This window comes from Abramis brama (assembly GCF_963993115.1).
Source record: "Abramis brama genome assembly, chromosome: 8".
In the NCBI taxonomy this organism is placed as follows: domain Eukaryota; kingdom Metazoa; phylum Chordata; class Actinopteri; order Cypriniformes; family Leuciscidae; genus Abramis; species Abramis brama.
Window position 1 is genome coordinate 10,733,228 of NC_139970.1, and position 18,345 is coordinate 10,751,572.

Below are 18,345 nucleotides of genomic sequence, written 5' to 3' on the forward strand. Positions count from 1 at the left end.
TATTTTATTTTCATTATTTAACATGGTACTGATTAGATATTATTTATTAATATTTGTGAATTGATTATACAATAATTTTAATGGCTAATAAATTATAATTTTTTTAAGAATAAAAAAGCAAGTTGAATGCAACATTAGCACTCCTTTTAAAACAGCTTTTAATTCATTGTTAACACAATGCATTGTTAACAAACTACAATAACAGCAGCTGTGTCAGGTGCATATGTATTATTATTTCGTATTTTGTATAATTCTTTCTATCAAAATACATAATATAAGTAAAACGCGTGTATTTTTTGCAATAAATCCTTTGCTTTCGCTGTGTCGTGAACTTTCCGGAAGCACGACATGAAGTTCATTCCTTTTTCCCGCGCTTTGAGAGAACGAAAGTGCTTGATCACGTGACAGAGCGGTGAAGGAGAGGAGGTCCGTGGCGCGTGGGCTTGTGGGAGCAGTTTGATGACGTCTACACTTTGAAGTAAGGCAATAATAACGCAGGTTTCTACTGGATTTCGTGTTCACGGGTAAGGCATGCTAAATTATGTTTGGTTTTGTTTGATTTCGGCGTGGTTATGCACATTAAAGCTGCGTGCAGTGAAAGAGAACAACATGTCGTCTAATCATGTCCGCTGCTAGTAGCGAGTTAGATTGTCTTAAAGTCATCCCTCTTTAATAAAGTATTCCTGCTATTCTAGTTTAAGGAAGTATTATCAGTCGGCGAGTTTATTCTGTGCTCCCACATTTAAATCGCAATGTTTTAGCTACCAGAATGAGATTAATAACTCATGAAGTTTTTGATTAGCATTGTATCAAGTGCGAATTAAATGTTATGCTTAAAGCGTCACGATCGCCTTGACTTTTCCTGAAGTTACTCTGAAGTTGAATGGGTGAGGTTGAATTATAAACGAGTTATAAAGTGACTTACATGGGTCCTTCTCGTAGTTTGCATGTACTATCTATCTACTCTGATTCATACAGTCAAACCCCTGCAGTTTAAAATAGAGTAGTGTCTTGTTACTTTCCAGAGCCTCCAGATTTTGTGAGCTCCTCTGGTGATATCTGATATCACTGAGCATTATCCTGCTTGTGCGAGATACAGTGGGTTCATAAAGTGTGTGTGCAGTCAAAACACAATTTCTGAAAGTGCATCAGAAAACAAAATATAGCCTAAATGGTATTGATTGTAAAGAGAGAGAGAGAGAGAGCGCGCGCAAATACGCTTTTCAAGCAAAGCATTAAAAAAAGGTTTGGTTTAAAATTATAAAAACAATAGATATTTTTTGAAAACTAAGACAAGAAGATCCACTGCTGTTTGTAGTGAATGCATGTTGTTGTTGGTTAATGTGATTGTGTTGCTTGAATAGGACTTTTCTCTGATAGGATCTTTAGGAGAACTGACTTCAAACCAGGGAACTAACTATTATTATTTTTTTCTATCAATTGTTTTTTTCCAAGATTATGAACAAACAGTGTGACAAATCGATGCATTTCACACAAATTGACTAATTTACATGTTGTTACAGCCCTACTTCAAACATGCTTTAAAATAAAATAAAATAAAAACTAAAACCTTTTTTTTGTACCTAATGCAGCAAAATTGTAATTGTAATGCAGCAAAAAATGTAAGTGAATCTTAAAGGGAAAGTTCACCCAAAAATAAAAATTCTGATATTAATTACTCACCCTCATGTCGTTCCAAACCTGTATGACATTTTCATTCATCTTCAGAACACAAATAAAGATATTTTTAATGAAATCTGAGAGATTTCTGTCCCTCCATTGAACGCTACGCTACTTTGACCCTTCAACATGTTCATAAAGCGATCATTAAACTTATCCATATTAAATGAGTGGTTTAGTCCAAACTTTTTGAAGTAACTCGATCACTTTATATAATGAACAGGTTGAATTTAGTCTTTTATTCACATATAAACATTGATCAGCAAACATAAACAGAAGCTCAACGCGTGAGAATGAACCTCATTGGTTCTTGCTGAAGCTCAAACGTGCTGCGTAACACGAGAATGAACCTCATTGGTTCTTGCTGAAGCTCAAACGTGCTGCGTAACACGAGAATGAACCTCATTGGTTCTTGCTGAAGCTCAAACGTGCTGCGTAACACGAGAATGAACCTCATTGGTTCTTGCTGAAGCTCAAACGTGCTGCGTAACACGAGAATGAACCTCATTGGTTCTTGCTGAAGCTCAAACGTGCTGCGTAACACGAGAATGAACCTCATTGGTTCTTGCTGAAGCTCAAACGTGCTGCGTAACACGAGAATGAACCTCATTGGTTCTTGCTGAAGCTCAAACGTGCTGCGTAACACGAGAATGAACCTCATTGGTTCTTGCAGAAGCTCAAACGTGCTGCGTAACACAAGAATGAACCTCATTGGTTCTTGCTGAAGCTCAAACGTGCTGCGTAACACGAGAATGAACCTCATTGGTTCTTGCAGAAGCTCAAACGTGCTGCGTAACGCAAGAATGAACCTCATTGGTTCTTGCTGAAGCTCAAACATGCTGCGTAACACAAGAATGAACCTCATTGGTTCTTGCTGAAGCTCAAACGTGCTGCGTAACACGAGAATGAACCTCATTGGTTCTTGCTGAAGCTCAAACGTGATGCGTAACACGAGAATGAACCTCATTGGTTCTTGCTGAAGCTCAAACGTGCTGCGTAACACGAGAATGAACCTCATTGGTTCTTGCTGAAGCTCAAACGTGATGTGTAACACGAGAATGAACCTCATTGGTTCTCGCAGGTCAACCGAACATGCTTGAGCTTCTGTTTACCACAACTGATGTGTGAGTTGATGAATGTTTATTTGTGAATAAAAGCCAAATTTCAATCCGTTCATCATATAAAGTGATCGAGTCTCTTCAGAAAATTTGACTAAACTGATCAAGTCATCTGGATTAGTTGTACAATCTTTTTATGAACTTTTTGAAGCGTCAAAGTGTCACTTGTGTAGGGACAGAAAGCTCTCAGATTTCAATAAACGATCTTCATTTGTGATCTGAAGATGAACGAAAGTCTTAGGGGTTTGGAACGACATGAGGGTGAGTAACTGATGACAGAATTTATTTTTGGATGAACTAACCCTTTAAGTGTCCAAATATTTGTAGATTAAAGCCTTCTGAGTCTTTATAATCCGTTCTCTAATCCTCATATCACCTCAGGTGGAAAACGTCTATCATGATCTCGTTTGGAACTTAATTATTGTTATTGCTGAAAGAAGCGGTTTCCTTTGTGAACAGGTGTCAGGCTTTGGCGTGGAGTGATGAGTAACAGCTAAGCGAGAAGGACTGCCCTTACAAGATGGGCGCTGTGGTGTCTCGGTGGAGGGTAAATGTGCTTCAGTCACTCAAACTTGTAGGATGATGTAGCCTGCTATTTGATTTTAATGTGGCATGGATAAATGGCACAAATATATTGTGTGCTACTGCTGTTGTCATTTCTTAATTTTTTTAAAAACTCACTAATATGTGTAAGTTAATATTGCATACTAAGGTACACAAATCTAAATATAGAAACTTTTGTACCTCCTACCAATTTTCAATTGGGCAAATTTGTTTTATTCTTGGTGAGAGCTTGCTTTTTTACTGCTAACTCTCGTGTGTCCTTTCACAGGCCAAGCCATCCACCGTAGAGGTCTTGGAGGGTCTTGATAAGGTATAAAACTGCATGAGTCTTACCCGTTTTCTGCCTCATTCTGCATGTTGTACTTTTCTGACATTGAAGGTGTCCTTATGCAGTTAAAGCACGGAAGTTGCGATAGTCTTTTCTTCCCTATTGTGACGTATACCCGAGTGACACAACTTCTCAAACAAGAACAAATGTGGGGCGGGGCTTGATTTTGTCTTTGTGGAATTGATTGGATGGTTGTGGTTTGCTATTGGTGGATCTCATGTGAGCAGGGCTGGACTGGCCATCGGGCATACCGGGCACTTTCCCGGTGGGCCGACGTGCTTTTTGGGCCGATACATCTCATACTCATACATACATTTTTATTATTATTATTTTTTCTTTTTTTTTTTAACGGCCCATAAAATGTGTACATCGGCGGCCCATTCGTTTTGTTTTGTTTTGCTTAATTGGCGGCGCTGGGTTTGTGCCGGTGTAATGCATTGGTCAGAAAAAGTCAGCGTTAGTTTTTTTTTTTTCTTTTTTTCTGACAGACCAGCCCATGAAACACGTAGATCAGCGGCCCATTGGTTATATTCTTGATTGACACTGGGCTGGCCCAATCACAACGTTAAACGAGTGAGCGAGCGTGCAGCAGTGTCAGTGTGTATCTGTCAAAATAGTCAGCGAGATGGAGAAGAAACGCAAGGAATGTGCAGAGAAATAGTGTGAAACAATAGAAACAGGCCCTTAAAGCAGACACTGTAAACTGTGTCAAAATATATGTTTTCTGACCTTCACCAGCTCCTGTGATGATGATGATAGTGAGGATCAGGAGAGAGATGAGAAAGTGTAGAGCCTGCGGTAAGCAGAACTACTTTCAAAACACTTAGGCTATGTCATGAGTGTAGGAACCCATAACCCAGTTACAGATTATTTCCACATCTGCATAGATGACGATTACCGCAATTCACTAGAAATTTAATGAGAGGCGTTTGTAAACCATGTTTTCCGCCAAAATAAAAGCTTGATGCAGTTTGCGTCAAAATAAAAGATCATGTGCTTATCTCTTTCAAGTATAGAAATTGGTACAAAACTAATTATGAAAGTTTCCTTTATTTTTTAGTGCATTTGTTTTACAAAATATGGCTATTACTGTCATACGATTAATGTTATAACTATTATTATGTAGTGTAATGTAAATAGACACTGTAAATAAAAGAGGTTTCAATTTTTATTTGTTTAATTGGCACACTGAATATGGGTTGGAGCTTTTAATTTTGAACTCTCAAAGTGCACCAGATTGATGAATTTAACATTAAAATGCACAAAATCTTCTCACGGGGGGGCATGCCCCCGAACCCCCCTAGAAGGACCGAGGTCCACACACCACAGTTTTACCAAAAATCCTGTAAGAAACACTGGTATTGCTATGCCAATGTAGATTATAGCTTGTTTTAGGATTCATCACTGTGGAGTATAGTTCAACTGTACTAATAAATGTCCAATTTTTACTTATTTCATCTGTTAACTCTCACTTGTTCCTACTCACTCATTAGTGGTTTTAAGGAATAGGAGATGGTATGCATATATTTAAGGGCGTGCAAAGATGGGTGGTGTTTATGATCATATAATGGGCCAGTCTGGGCCAAAATGCCCGGGCCGATTTTTTTTGTCCCAGTCCAGCCCTGCATGTGAGTGACAGGTTGCCCCGCCCTCGCGCAAGTAAACCCATCATAAGAGCAAGAGGAAGGGGAAGTTATTTTGGTTAAAGATTATGAGGGCACTATAAAACTAAAATAGATAAATCATTTATAAGAAATACTGCAATATTCCATGATGAAATAAGAAATTTTGATTTGATGGTGACTTCAAACTGGTGTTAATTACAGCAGGGTTTTTTTAGGTTCAGTCATGGCTCATAGAATAACACCACATTATAGACAGACACAAATGTCTGCAACAGTACAGGCACTGTGTGTAACACTGAGTAGATATTTTAGGATGGGGGCTTATGCAGTCCTACCTCACTGAGAGAGGTCTGTTCGGTTGGCATTTCTTAGGGCTTGGCTGAGTAACACTTTTTTATTTTTTTACATTTGCTGTTTAGAAGCCAAAGACATGTGATTTGTCCTAAACAAGTTTGACCCAATTTGTATCACGTGTGCAGATCTGTGTGCGGGTAAATCAAATTTGTGGCTTTTGAACAGATTCTGTCTCAAGTTCTGCTTTGGATATGTACGTAGGTCATGGAGATTTAAGTTTTGACGAATTTTCCTCCCGCACTTACTGTGTGGCGCAAGACATTTTAAAGTTTGTTGTAATTTGGTGACTTTTTTTGACCCGATCCTTCTAAAACATACCCTCATATCCCTTGCTGGAACACAGTACTTCACCTCATCACATTCTGAAAAACAATGCATTAGATTAACAATTGTATTTGACATAAACAAAACAAATTAAATCGTTAATCGCAATTGTTTGTATGACAACTGGCCGTGACAGGTCTACACATGGTTGTATTAATTTCCTGTTTTGGACTGAAATGTATTTAAACTTTTGGCTTTGAATTCAGAACTTGGTACTATTTTAAAAACAGAAACACAGAATGTGCCTTTTCTTGTAAGAAACGTAAGCAGGATTTCTGCAGGTGACACGACAACAGTGTGCTAAAAACTGAAACGGTTTTTCTTTGCGTTTTGCACATACAGATGACAACGTTGTCAAAACGATCCTGTTCACACGGATTCGCGAAAACTATTAAAAAATGCTGCATTCTGCTGCATTCAACCATAGACTGTAAAAAAATATGGACGTGACGTCACCCGTAGGTTTCTGAAGACCGTTTTTGAAGCCTAAAGTGGGCGTGGCCGACCGTCGCCATCTTGGCAGCGCGTCACTCCCGAATTTATTTATTTTTACAGTCAGACAATTAGCTGAGGTAAATGTGATGGCTAACAGACAGCAGACAAACGGCTAATGATGACTAATGACCACTGCAGCGGGAATCCACCTGTCACTCAAAAGTGGACACCCTTAATTATGCAGAACTTTAAGGCTTAATATAATGTAAACGGATGAGTTATAAAAAAATTCACCCCCCTCACGGTTGTCATGAAGGGAAAAATGATCTTTATAGACCAAAGCCACTTTTTGCACCAGGCTGTAAACATGTTTTTTTCTGCTGTAAAGTTGGTAATTTTAACATGGGGGAGATACAGATTTGACTCACTTCTGCAGCCAGCCTCAAGTGGCCAGTCGATGAATTGCTGTTTAATTCACTTCTGTGTTGGTTTCAAGAGAGAGACAGGGAGGTTGCCGCTTGGACTGAACACATTATACACATGCGCTTGACCTCACTGTTTTTTAAAATGTATGCTTGTTGTTTACACGGAGATGATAATAACGGTATAGTTTTCAAAAACTTTACTATGAAACCCATTTTCAAAAGTTTGCATTTTCAGGCCCCCAAAACGCCGCTGTCATATAAATGAACGGCCAAAATGCATAAAGTTTTCCGTTTTTAGTTGAAAATGGTGTCGTGTAAACGGCCCCAAAGTCTTAATTCACTCAAATTAAGGCCTTTAAAGGGTCTTAAATCAGAGCAGAATGTTATAAATTCATAATCAAGGCATTAAATGTTGCATGCATAGCAAAAAATCTTCCTCTGTATTTTTGTTGTGTTTTCCGGTACAAAAATATCCAAACATCCTTAAATCAAGATACTTTTACTTGCAAATGTAAAATAAAGTCTTGAATGATTTTTCTGAGCACACTGGTAGATATTTTTTCTTGTTTTAATCATGAACTCGCTTCATTTTGATCAATTTCACAGAAAACAAGACTTCTTATTTTATGCTACTATTTTTGGGCTACTATTTTTGTGAAATTAGTCAAAAAGTAATGGATATCTGTTGTCAGTTGTATTGCCAAACTCTGAAGTGTTGCTAATAAAACTCATTGTGTTTTTCCCTAGACATTTACATTTTGAGAACGTATCGTTCCCTTCAGTTTATTCCTTAAATTTCCTTTACTTGGCCTTAAAAGGGTCTTTTAAAAAGTCTTAAATTTCTCTTTATAAAACCTGCAGAAATCATGCTTTTGTAGGAAAGCACCAATGTAATTAAATATGAGTGATAATCCAAATCTGACAGTATTTTCCATTTGAATGAGACTAATGACATGTTTTTAAATGACCTCTCTCAGGACATCCAGGCCCTTGAGGAGAACCGAGAGAAGACCCAAAAGCAGCGGAAGCTATGGGTTTACCGACTGCTGTTGTACTCGGTCCTGCTGTACATGATCGCCTGTGCGGTCGTCTACGTCTGGTACATCCCGGAGCAGATGATGGGAAAAGTAATAGTGGCGTCACCGTTCTTGATATTTCCTCTGGTGTAAGTACTGTGGGTTCAGTCGTCGAGTTCAGACCGTCAAAGGAATGATGGGAAATTCTGTTCATTCGGTTTTGAATCAAAGTGTACATTTTTCCAATTATGATGACTTTTAAATGAAACTATAAATGCGTTGCTTTTCCTTCCTGCAGAGTTTGGCTCCTCAGGAAACTGCTGATTGTTTTATACAACAAACGAACGGAGAGAAACAGTAAGAATTTCCCCGTGAACCCAAATCTGAATCTGAACTCAATACTTTATATTTGATCAGTCTGTAATGATGACACCATAGTCTTAAGGCCCATTCATACTAGAACGATAATTATATAGGCGATATAACAGGCGATATCATTCTGCTGATTGGCTGTCCATGTTGTTTATCATTCATCAGCTGTAAAAAAGTTCTGAATGTGATTCCAACATTATCGTTTCTCTGTGCCGTTATAGTTATGGTGTGAAATCTGCAATTCTTTTACATTCAGAACAATTTTTTAGAACTAAATAATTATCATTAGTATAGTTATCGACCTTGGTGTGAACGGGCCTTTAATCATATCTACACTTTCATTTTTGTGTTTTTTATTTTTATTTTGCATCTTAGATGAAAAATTAGAAGATCTGAAAGCAGAGAAAAAGAAAATAGTGAGTAATCAGTAGCAGTGTCTGTCTTTGAATGTCGCTTCCTGGTGTATAGTTAATTTTGGGCCAGTTTGTGTCTGTTTTCATACCTGTGTAGAGCACTTTAAGTCCCCCAGTGGTGAAAATCCAGCTTTTAATGTTGTTTATATGTCTATGTGGTGTTTTTAATATGCTTTAAGACAAACCATGTGTAAATTCATAAGTCGACACCATTGCTGAGTATTTTCTCCTTAAAACTGCAGTGAACCAAAGACAGTCTCAAAAACACGCTTTGAAATCGCTGGTGTTTCTGACGTCACAAACTACCTTGTAACCAATCAGATCAACTTGTGAAGGCGGGGCTAATTTGCATATTCATAGAACTGCGTATACTAAATGAGTTCAAGCTATTTTAAGGCATTAAGAAACTTTTTTTTTTTTTCAGGGAAAAAAGGTTTAAATGTGTCGTTTTAGGGATCAAAGATGAGTTTTAAGGGATAAAATTGACAGGAGATACGGGAGTGCAGGCTCTCATGAATGTCTGGATTTTTTAATATGAGCGATGAGCTAGTAATTTCACCCAGTCAGAGATCTTCTCTCTTCCCGTACGAGCTAGTTAGCCCTATACTAATGTTAGCACAACAACGTCCAGTTTTGCTTTCATCGTATTGCGCCTCTCTGCTGTCAGTGAGAGAAAGAGATCATTTCTGCTCTTAATAAATAATCCGAAATCAATGAAGACAGCGGGTAATTGGCACAAAGACTTTACTTGGTAAAGTGCTTAGCTAACGACTTGTCTTTAAATTAATAGTGTTTAGTGATGGGAGGAAATAAATCTGAGAAATTGCTTGTCATCCACTGTCATGTCTAATAACTTTCAATAATTACAGCTGATGGATTTTCGCACTCCCCATTATCGCAGTAGGGCTTGTAATTATTCTATTCATTAAAGTTAAATAATTAGCACTATTTGCTCTTTCCCTGAAATGAAGTTTTAAAATTAAACCAAACAGGAGACGGACTGGGTTTCTTTCTGTGATTAAACTAAAAAATAAGCAGCTCCTTTATCTGACGTGGACTGATGTCATAAATTGAATTGTTTTTTTGAAATTCTTAACAATATAAGTTTTCAGTTTTCATTGTTAGTCAGCTGGCATCTCTGTTTGATGTAATTGTGGTTGTGTGATCGTAATATTTTCTTACACAGCTTGAAAAGGTAATGGAAACTGAAACCTACAAAAATGCCAAGCTGATTTTGGAACGGTTTGACCCAGACTCTAAGAAAAAGCTTGTAAGTTCCTTCTTCTTAAGTCTGTAAATAAATCTATTTGCACATATGTGATGGTGGATTAATGTTTTTGCTTTGTTTAGGAGTTAGAAGGTCAACCCATTGGTCCACCGGCGACTCCAAGACAAGGCCAAGGTGAGCGATCAAGTCCTTTCCCCCTCTAAAGTCAACATGAACTCACAATTGGTGCATTTGCATCTCATCAAGATAAAACATTTTTTTAATAATCTTTCATCAGAGTGTAATAACTTGATAACTGTCCTGCTGATGAAAGAAAAGCCAAGTGTGCAGGGAAAATGGTTTTAACAAAAAAAATGCAGCAACATCAGGGCCAATGTGTTATAACTTGAACCCTGTATTTGCAATGTGTATTTTTGATGGCTTTTCCTATAAATTAATTATATTTTGATGAACATATAAGAATAAGAGTAATGGTTAACGTGTTTTAGAAATGGTATGGTATGAGATCATGTGCTCAATATACGTAGATGCCGATGATTCTGTGGTATCGACATCGCTTCGTATTGAACACGTGTGTTTTTATTTCCTCTGAGCGTTTTCTTGAGTTTTACTGTCAGAATGGTGTGATTTTCTGCTCAGAGCTGCGTCAGAGGCTCGTGTCCCCTCGTCCTGCTGGACGTCCACCTCCCGGTCCTGGATCCGCCCCCTCAGCCCCCCCGACTCCACTGTCTGCCCCGGGTGGGCCGCCTGAAAAGGGTCTGTCCACCTCAACCCCACACGGTCTGATCAGGAGGCCTGGGACCCCGGCCGGCACTCCTGCCCCAGGGATGGGTGAGTCTCATGTCCTCTCTCGATGTCTGATTGGCTTTGGTTGGCATAGATGAGCTGGTAATGGCAGGGCCTAAAACTAACTTTTTGTCAATGGCCGGTGACTTAAGAAAATATACCGGCCATTTTTCAAAAACAGGCAGTAATTACACCAAAATCTTAGATACCAGTGAAAATACACAATTTTCTATTCCAATTTCAGCTAAAACTACTAGCCTAACTAAGATAAACAGTCAGTAATAAAAGAACAAATAATCAAATTACAAGCAAAATCACAAATAAATACAATATAATAAAGATACAACTGAAATAAACAGTGCTTTTCAGGTACAGAAATTTAATAATCAAATGTAAAATAACACTGCATATTCTTTACTGTATAAATTCAACATCCTTATTAAAGTTACAAAAGAGCAGTGAGGTTTCTTCTCTTTATTTTTTTGTCCTTTTTTTTCGTAGGTTGTTGTTGGATAACATTAAAAACAGACAACAGCACGAATTGTAGGCACGGGTCTGATATACTGATACTGTTACACATGCATTTACTTTCTCAGCTGTTTACGTCCACTTCACACATGGCGATACTCGCTATTATTTTATTTTTTATTTTGTGTGAATTTGTCTGCTCAAGTGCAAGAAGTTGTGAAAGAAAGCTGAGTTTAGTATTCGGCGCTGTCTGAGACGTGGTTTTCGCGACTGACGAAATGAGCTCCCTTTTGCATCGTCTTGCGCTTGAATATTTAAATGGTCAAGGCTTAAACTTTCATGGCGATGCAGCGCTGGCCTGACAACTGTCCCGAGTGTTGCTCACATTTGTTCACGTTCATGTTCTCACAACAATGCATTGTTAGAATTCATAAAAAAAAACAAGTTTCATTTACTCGTCAACGCCGATTTTTATTATTTATTATTTTTTTATGTGCCTTTTATGTTCTGAATATCATACTACCATACATACTATTTCTCTAGTGCATACCGCTCAGCTTTTGGACTTTCTTTCAAGCTAAATGACCTACTACATTTGCCAAAAAGCACAGTAAACAATCAGCACACATTGCAAATATCTTTGAATAGACCTTGAATTTTTTTCTCCTCCATTATTTTGATCACCAAAAGTTAAGAAATGTTTACACCAAATTGGAGTAAAAGGCAAAATAAGTTTTTATTTCAAAGATGATAACTGACAAACAATGTAGCGAACTGCTATGTGAAATGTTTTTAGTTTCATGTACTATTTTAAAGTAGTATGTGCTAAACTGTGCAAACTACTTATGAACATAACCCTTGCAAATTAATGAAACAATTAAAAGCTGCTTATAGAAACAAACGAAACTATAATAAAATATTCTGTAAATTTGACCAATTGAAGAGTGTGAATTGAACCAGAAATTAAAAAGACAAGGAGATGTTGAGGAGTCCAGATAAAATAAAACTGAAATAAATATTACTAAAACTTAAATGAAACAAGTTAACTGAAAGTTAAGTACTAAATTTACTGAAATTGAAACTATATGAAAATATATCTAACTAACTTGTATACACACACACACACACACACACATATATATTAGAAATATTAATAAACACTAAATTAGTATATAAATAACACTAGAGCTTTGTGTGTTGTAACTTTATTCTATAGATCCTATAGCTTTTGTTTGTCCTGTGATCTCCGGTCATCTACACACACCTGTTAGCAGTGAGTGACAGGTGACACGGGCCCTGCTGCGTTCCTCACGTAAGTGTGCTGTGTGTGTGAACAGATCTGGGCCCTGTTCAAGCAAACACCTTTAGCAAGAAATTGGAAGTGAAAAGCACCTTGGCCCACTGCGGCGTCTCCATATGCTGGTAAATGAGTAAGCAGCAGGGATTCCTGACTATGCCAAGTCTGGCAGAAATGACCAGTCGTCTGGCTATGATTGCTCTTGATGTTAAATTATATTAATTATGAGTGTGGATCACAGCGGGCATGAGGAGGGAGGTCCATATCAGTGTCGTTATTAAAAGCTGTCCCTCTTATCATTCATCATCGGCCATGCAGCACTGAGCCACAGATGCAGTCTGCAGTGTGCACTGACGTGTGTGTGTGTGTGTGTGTGTGTGCGCAGGAATGCACCCTCCAGGTCCTCCGCTGGCCAGACCCGTCCTCCCCAGAGAGCGAGGTGCCATGGACAGGGTCATTGAGTACCTAGTGGGTGATGGACCTCAGAACAGGTGAACGGTCTATCTTCAAATCATGATTTATATCTTTACACTGAGCAGAATCAAGGTGTGATGTGATTTCTGAAAAAGAAAGATCACCATATAATGCAGAGAAGTTCAGCTTCAGTTCAGGCAAGCACAAAGAATAAAGATCAGTTTAGCTGAATTACATTCAGAATTAAAATAGCACACATGAAGAATTTGGAATGCATTTCAACGTGAAACATTGACTGTTTATGCACCATTATTGGTGTACATGTAAACATAGTCATTGTTTCGCAGGCCTTGGTTTGGAGGGTTAATAAAAATCTGGATTTTATTCTTACTAATGATTGCAAGCATCTCTATCGCTGAGGGTGTTGTGAACGCTACTCACATCAACCTTGCCTGATTTGACACGAGTGCCGTTACTTGCCCATGCAATCTTACATTTATTTGTCTGACATGCGATTAAATGGATGAAAAAAATCCAAGAATTAAGTTGAGTTGGTTGATATGTTTACATTTTGATGAACTGTTATGAAAAACCTTTTCTTTTTAGAAACAGTAGACAAAGGTTGTTCAAAAGGTTGGGGTCAGTATTTGTATTTATTTTTTGTAAGCAAGAATGCATTAAAGTGATCAAAAGTGTCAGTAAAGGCATTTATAATGTTACAAAAGATTTCTATTTCAAATAAACACTGTTCTATTGAACTTTATTAATTAAAGAGATCAATATAAGGGTTCCACAAAAATCTGAAGCAGCACAGCTGTTTTCAACTGATAAAAATAATCATAAATGTTTCTTGAGCATCAAATCATCATATTAGAGTGATTTCTGAAGGATCATGTGACACTGAAGACTGGAGTAATGATGCTGATAATTCAGCTTTGATCTCAGGAATAAATATATATTCACATAGACCACAGCTATTTCAAATTGAAATAATATTTCTCAATATTGTTTACTGAATGTTTTGATAATGATATACATATATGTATATATGAGATCAAATAAATGCATCCTCGGTGAGAAAGAAATCGTACTGACCCCGAGCTTTTGAAGACTGATGAATTGTGCACAATAAGACCAGTGTGAATATGGTGCATAATGTCTCTTACATCCTTACACTTACTGTAGCTACCAACACACAGCATTTTTTAAAGCTTTATTTAATAATGTTTCTCTCTTTGTTTGCAGATATGCTCTGATATGCCAGCAGTGTTCGTCTCATAATGGTATGGCTTTAAAGGAGGAGTTTGAATATATTGGTAAGAATCAGAAAAAACGTTGGACTTTGACGTTTAACAGTTCATTTTGTCACTGAGCTCTTTTAAAGGATGTTTTTGCAATGTAAACAAGTGTGAACGCCCCCCCGATGATTCACAAATTGTGAATGTGCTGCATGTTTTGTTTTCATATTCATGCGTCTAAGGATCATTTCAGATAAGTTGAGTTTGTTTTTTATCGCCGATGTTTTAGCATTCAGATGTGCCTACTGTTATTTCCTGAACCCGGCCCGGAAGACACGTCCCCAGGCCCCACGTCTCCCAGAATTCACCGCAGAAACCAAGATGAGCCAAGACCCCCCTGCTGTTGCCATGGAGACAGACCTGTCTAGTGCTCCACCTGCCCCAGGTACCAGATCTCCAGCAGGAGGAGGGGGTGTGTAGATGATGCTCGTGTTCGGAGAGACTTATGCACAGTATTAACGCTTTTGATTTTAGAAGGGGTGGGTTTGTTTACTGCAGGTTCTGTGTGTGTGTGTGTGTGTGTGTGTGTGTGTGTGTGTGTGTGTGTGTGTGTGTGTGTGTGTGTGTGTGTGTGTGTGTGTGTGTGTGTGTGTGTGTGTGTGTGTGTGTGTGTGTGTGTGAGTCCCTGCTGCTCATGCCCTCTGAGAGGACATTTTCTGATGTACTGAGAGCAGATCTGTGAAGTGATTAAAGGCTTTAGAGTCTTGTATCCCCCCCCCACAGTGCTGCCTAGTTAGTAAGGCTTTACCCTGTGTCTCTACCTGACACACACACACACACACACACACACACACTCTCTCGCTCTCCTGTCTTGCTCTCTACTGTTATTATGTGCTCAGTCAATGGCAAGTGATGACTGATGATACATTTGAGTGTGTTTGTGTGTGCTCAGTTTTTATATATCTTCATTCTGGAATTTAGTTATAGCTACATTTATTTCATACATGTAAAACATTTTATTTGATAGTTTTTTTCATTTGAACCTTTTCTCCACCCTCTCTGTCTGGTTGCTGGTTTGCAGTGAATATTCTTGTCTTTTTATCAACAGTATTTTAATTTCTGTATTGTAATTTTGTACTTTGTAATTTTCCTGATAATTGGATATTTTGACTGTTCATTATCCCTTACTTGTAGAAGGGCCTTTATTCTAAACTCTCTCGCATTATATACCGGTCAAAGTTTTGGAAACATTGAGATTTTTAAATGTTTTTGAAAGAAGCCTCTTCTGCTTACTCAGGCTGCATTTATTGTGAAATATTATTACACTTTAAAGTAGCGGTTTTCTGTTTTAATATAATTTAAACTGTAATTTATTCCTGTGATCAAAGCTGAATTTTCAGCATCATTACTCCAGTCTTCAGTGTCACATGATCCTTCAGAAATCATTCTAATATGATTTTTTGCTTTATTATTATTATTATTTGTCCTTACTTATTAATAATGGTTCTTATTTTTATTAATGTGGAAAACCATTTTTGAATGCTAAATATCTTTTTGTCTGGATTTTTTGATAAATAGAAAGGTAAAAATAACAGCATTTATTTGAAATAGAAATGTTTTGTATATATATACTTGCCCTAAATCTTTGAATGGTAGTGTATCATGAAAAGAAAAAATGAAGCAGCACAACTGTTTTCAACATTGATAATAATAATGAATGTTTCTTGATCATCAAATCATCATATCAGAATGATTTGTGAAGGATCATGTGACTCTGAAGACTGGAGTAATGATGCTGAAAATTCAGCTTTGATCACAGGAATATTTAAAATACATTAAAATGGATTTTAAATAAAAATATTTCCCCAAACTTTTAAACTGTAATGTAAAAAAAGAAAGAAAAAAAGAAAAGTAATTTAACTTCTCATTACTGTTTACCGTTTTCACCCTCTCTCTGACTTGGTCATATCATGTATTTATGGTTTTGTCTTCATAACCATAGTTTCTCAACTAGCTGAGAGGAAATAGTCTGGGTGATTTGTGATTGGTAGGTTGACAGATTATTTTAAAACCACAAGGAAAATCAAGTCAAACCACAATCAATGAAATGCCTCTTTTGGCAGAGAAATAGGATTGTACTAACAAGCGCTGGTTTGATTTGTTGATCAGAGGGTAAAGCAGCCAGTCCAGGGCATGTGAAAGCAGAAGCTGAAGATCAGCACACAGACACAGAGAGTCCTTCAGAAGAGAAGAAGCCAGCAGATCCAGATCCAGATCCACACACACACCTCGCTGACGAAACACAGGCCGAGCTCGACGTGTCCGCCATGGAAGTGGAGTAGAGTTAATGCCAACAGAAACCCAAGTCTCTTCCTCTCGCGTGTGTGTATGCATGTGGCTTTGATTTAGTGAAGGTTGGTCTTCTTATTCTTTACCTTTAGTTTATTTGTAGCCTTTTGTTTTAATTTCTACGTTATATTGCAGTGTTACATTAGTAAAGCTAAGCAGAAACTATAAGGGGTCAGCGATTTTTGTGAGGGTTACTTTTTTGGGTAAAATTATTATGTTATGATGCATCTATAATTAGTTACATTGCTGAGTTTAATAGGAAAATGATATTTTGTCTTTGTTTACATGTTATGTGAGTAGAACCTGTATGTAAAAGCTTAAATGCAGGACGTTCAGCACATAACGGTTTATTATTCTCTTAGTTGGCATGAAAAGCAGCTATTGACATTCATTTCCATTCATTCTCCATATAAGCACTGTTTTGTGATCGAATGTATTTAATATTCTTATTTACAATATGTACTGATGCAAAAAATGTCATTCAAAAGTATATTTATAATATTTATAGTTATTAATATCCTCTCAGTGCCTGTTATTGCAGTGTAGCATACATTAGGTGCTGTGCCAGAGAGACTGGTCCCGTGTTTACATGTGTTCAGGTACAGCCATAGGAATGTCTGCTTATTTATTCCGCATTAGAAACAGCCCTTCGGTGTTCTCAGCCTCATGTGCCTTCATGTTTCAAGATTTAAAAAGCAGATTTGTCAAGCATAGCATTATGTGCGAAAATACAGTGCTGTTTTTATTATTGTCTACAAGGATTAATATGAGAAATAAAGTTTTTAAAACATTATCCTGATGTTGAGTGTTTTATAGCACAGAAAATCAAGAATATATATGTTATTGCTTAATGAAGTGTCTACTTACACCAAGTGCAAATACTCTGTCTTGTTGGCAGAGACTAATTACACTAGCTCCGCCTCCAGAGAAAATTGCTAAAGAAATCCGCTGATGACAGAATCAGTGGCGTGGAGATCAAGGTGGGTGATGGTAGTTTTTATGCGACCGACCCGAATTCGAATCTGCCTTTTTCCGAACTAATTTTTCTCCTTTTCCCATTGCATATCAGCTCAGAGAGGTGTTTAATTGAAATAAAAAATAATTAAAGGTACACTATGTATTATTATTATTTTATTAATTTTTTTCTGGATTAACAAAATTCCACATCAATCCGTCTGTCAAAACATGTTTCTGTCTTGCCCTGATTCACTATGGTAAAGCATATTAAGCATTTATACATTAGACCATTAGGGATGGTTTTTGCTGGAAGTTGCATACATACGTCGCCCTCCTGCATGTCTCATCATATCTTTAAATAGAGAAAAGTTCACATGTCTGGTGTGGGAGTGGAAGAGGTTAGTTGTCACAACCAGCAAGAATGACATGGAGCCGCTAAATCTTCAACCTCCAGGGAATCTCCTGTTCTAAACCAACACTGAACAGAGGACAGTCTGCTGGAGAAGAGTAATAAAACGAGAACCAACATTGGCTTGCCTATCAGAGAACTGAGGGATCTGAAATGTAAAAGTGAAACAGATGGTGTTTTTTAAGGTATTTTATTGAACGGATAAATTGCCATGTATCTCTAACAGTTCATAATCATTATCTATTGTGGAGGCTCATTTCATTATGGTTGTAACACTGCTGGAATTTATTTTCAAGGACTGTCTATTAATATTGGTTAAAGCTGTACTAATATACTACAATGCACTAAGATGCAAATAATATCTGCCACTATTTGAACTAAGTTTAAATGGCATTAAATAACTATTTAAACTTGGTGCAAAAAAGTATCAAGTTGCTATTTTATACAGTGCACATGGCTGCAGCCTTTAAAATAATAATAATTTTCTATTCACATTCATTTGTATAATGCTTTTCACAATACACCGTTTCAAAGCAGCTTTACAG

The 18,345-nt window shown here is 37.3% G+C and overlaps 1 protein-coding gene across 2 annotated transcripts; it reads left to right on the forward strand.

The window, feature by feature from the left end:
- Positions 1-399: 399 nt before the first annotated feature.
- On the forward strand, positions 400-17,227 carry lnpa (limb and neural patterns a). 2 transcript variants are annotated; one of them, XM_084123393.1, is made up of 13 exons: positions 400-524; positions 3,258-3,345; positions 3,631-3,672; positions 7,831-8,018; positions 8,168-8,226; positions 8,617-8,657; positions 9,841-9,924; positions 10,005-10,056; positions 10,522-10,713; positions 12,819-12,924; positions 14,093-14,163; positions 14,375-14,530; positions 16,255-17,227. In XM_084123393.1, exons 2-13 carry the CDS (start codon positions 3,319-3,321, stop codon positions 16,425-16,427), a joined length of 1,191 nt encoding a protein of 396 aa, XP_083979519.1. In that variant the 5' UTR covers positions 400-524; positions 3,258-3,318; the 3' UTR covers positions 16,428-17,227. The 2 variants fall into 2 exon arrangements, with proteins under 2 accessions (XP_083979519.1, XP_083979518.1); XM_084123392.1 differs by having other exon boundaries at positions 416-524; positions 14,375-14,557.
- Positions 17,228-18,345: the final 1,118 nt, after the last annotated feature.

What these genes read in the sequence shown, in the direction of transcription:
- lnpa (XM_084123392.1), top strand. Translation starts at nt 3,319, where the DNA reads ATGGGCGCTGTGGTGTCTCGGTGGAGG. An exon ending in TTCTTGATATTTCCTCTGGT is followed by an intron (nt 8,019 to 8,167) that starts GTAAGTACTGTG and finishes TCCTTCCTGCAG; the next exon opens with AGTTTGGCTCCTCAGGAAAC. An exon ending in GGAGGAGTTTGAATATATTG is followed by an intron (nt 14,164 to 14,374) that starts GTAAGAATCAGA and finishes CCGATGTTTTAG; the next exon opens with CATTCAGATGTGCCTACTGT.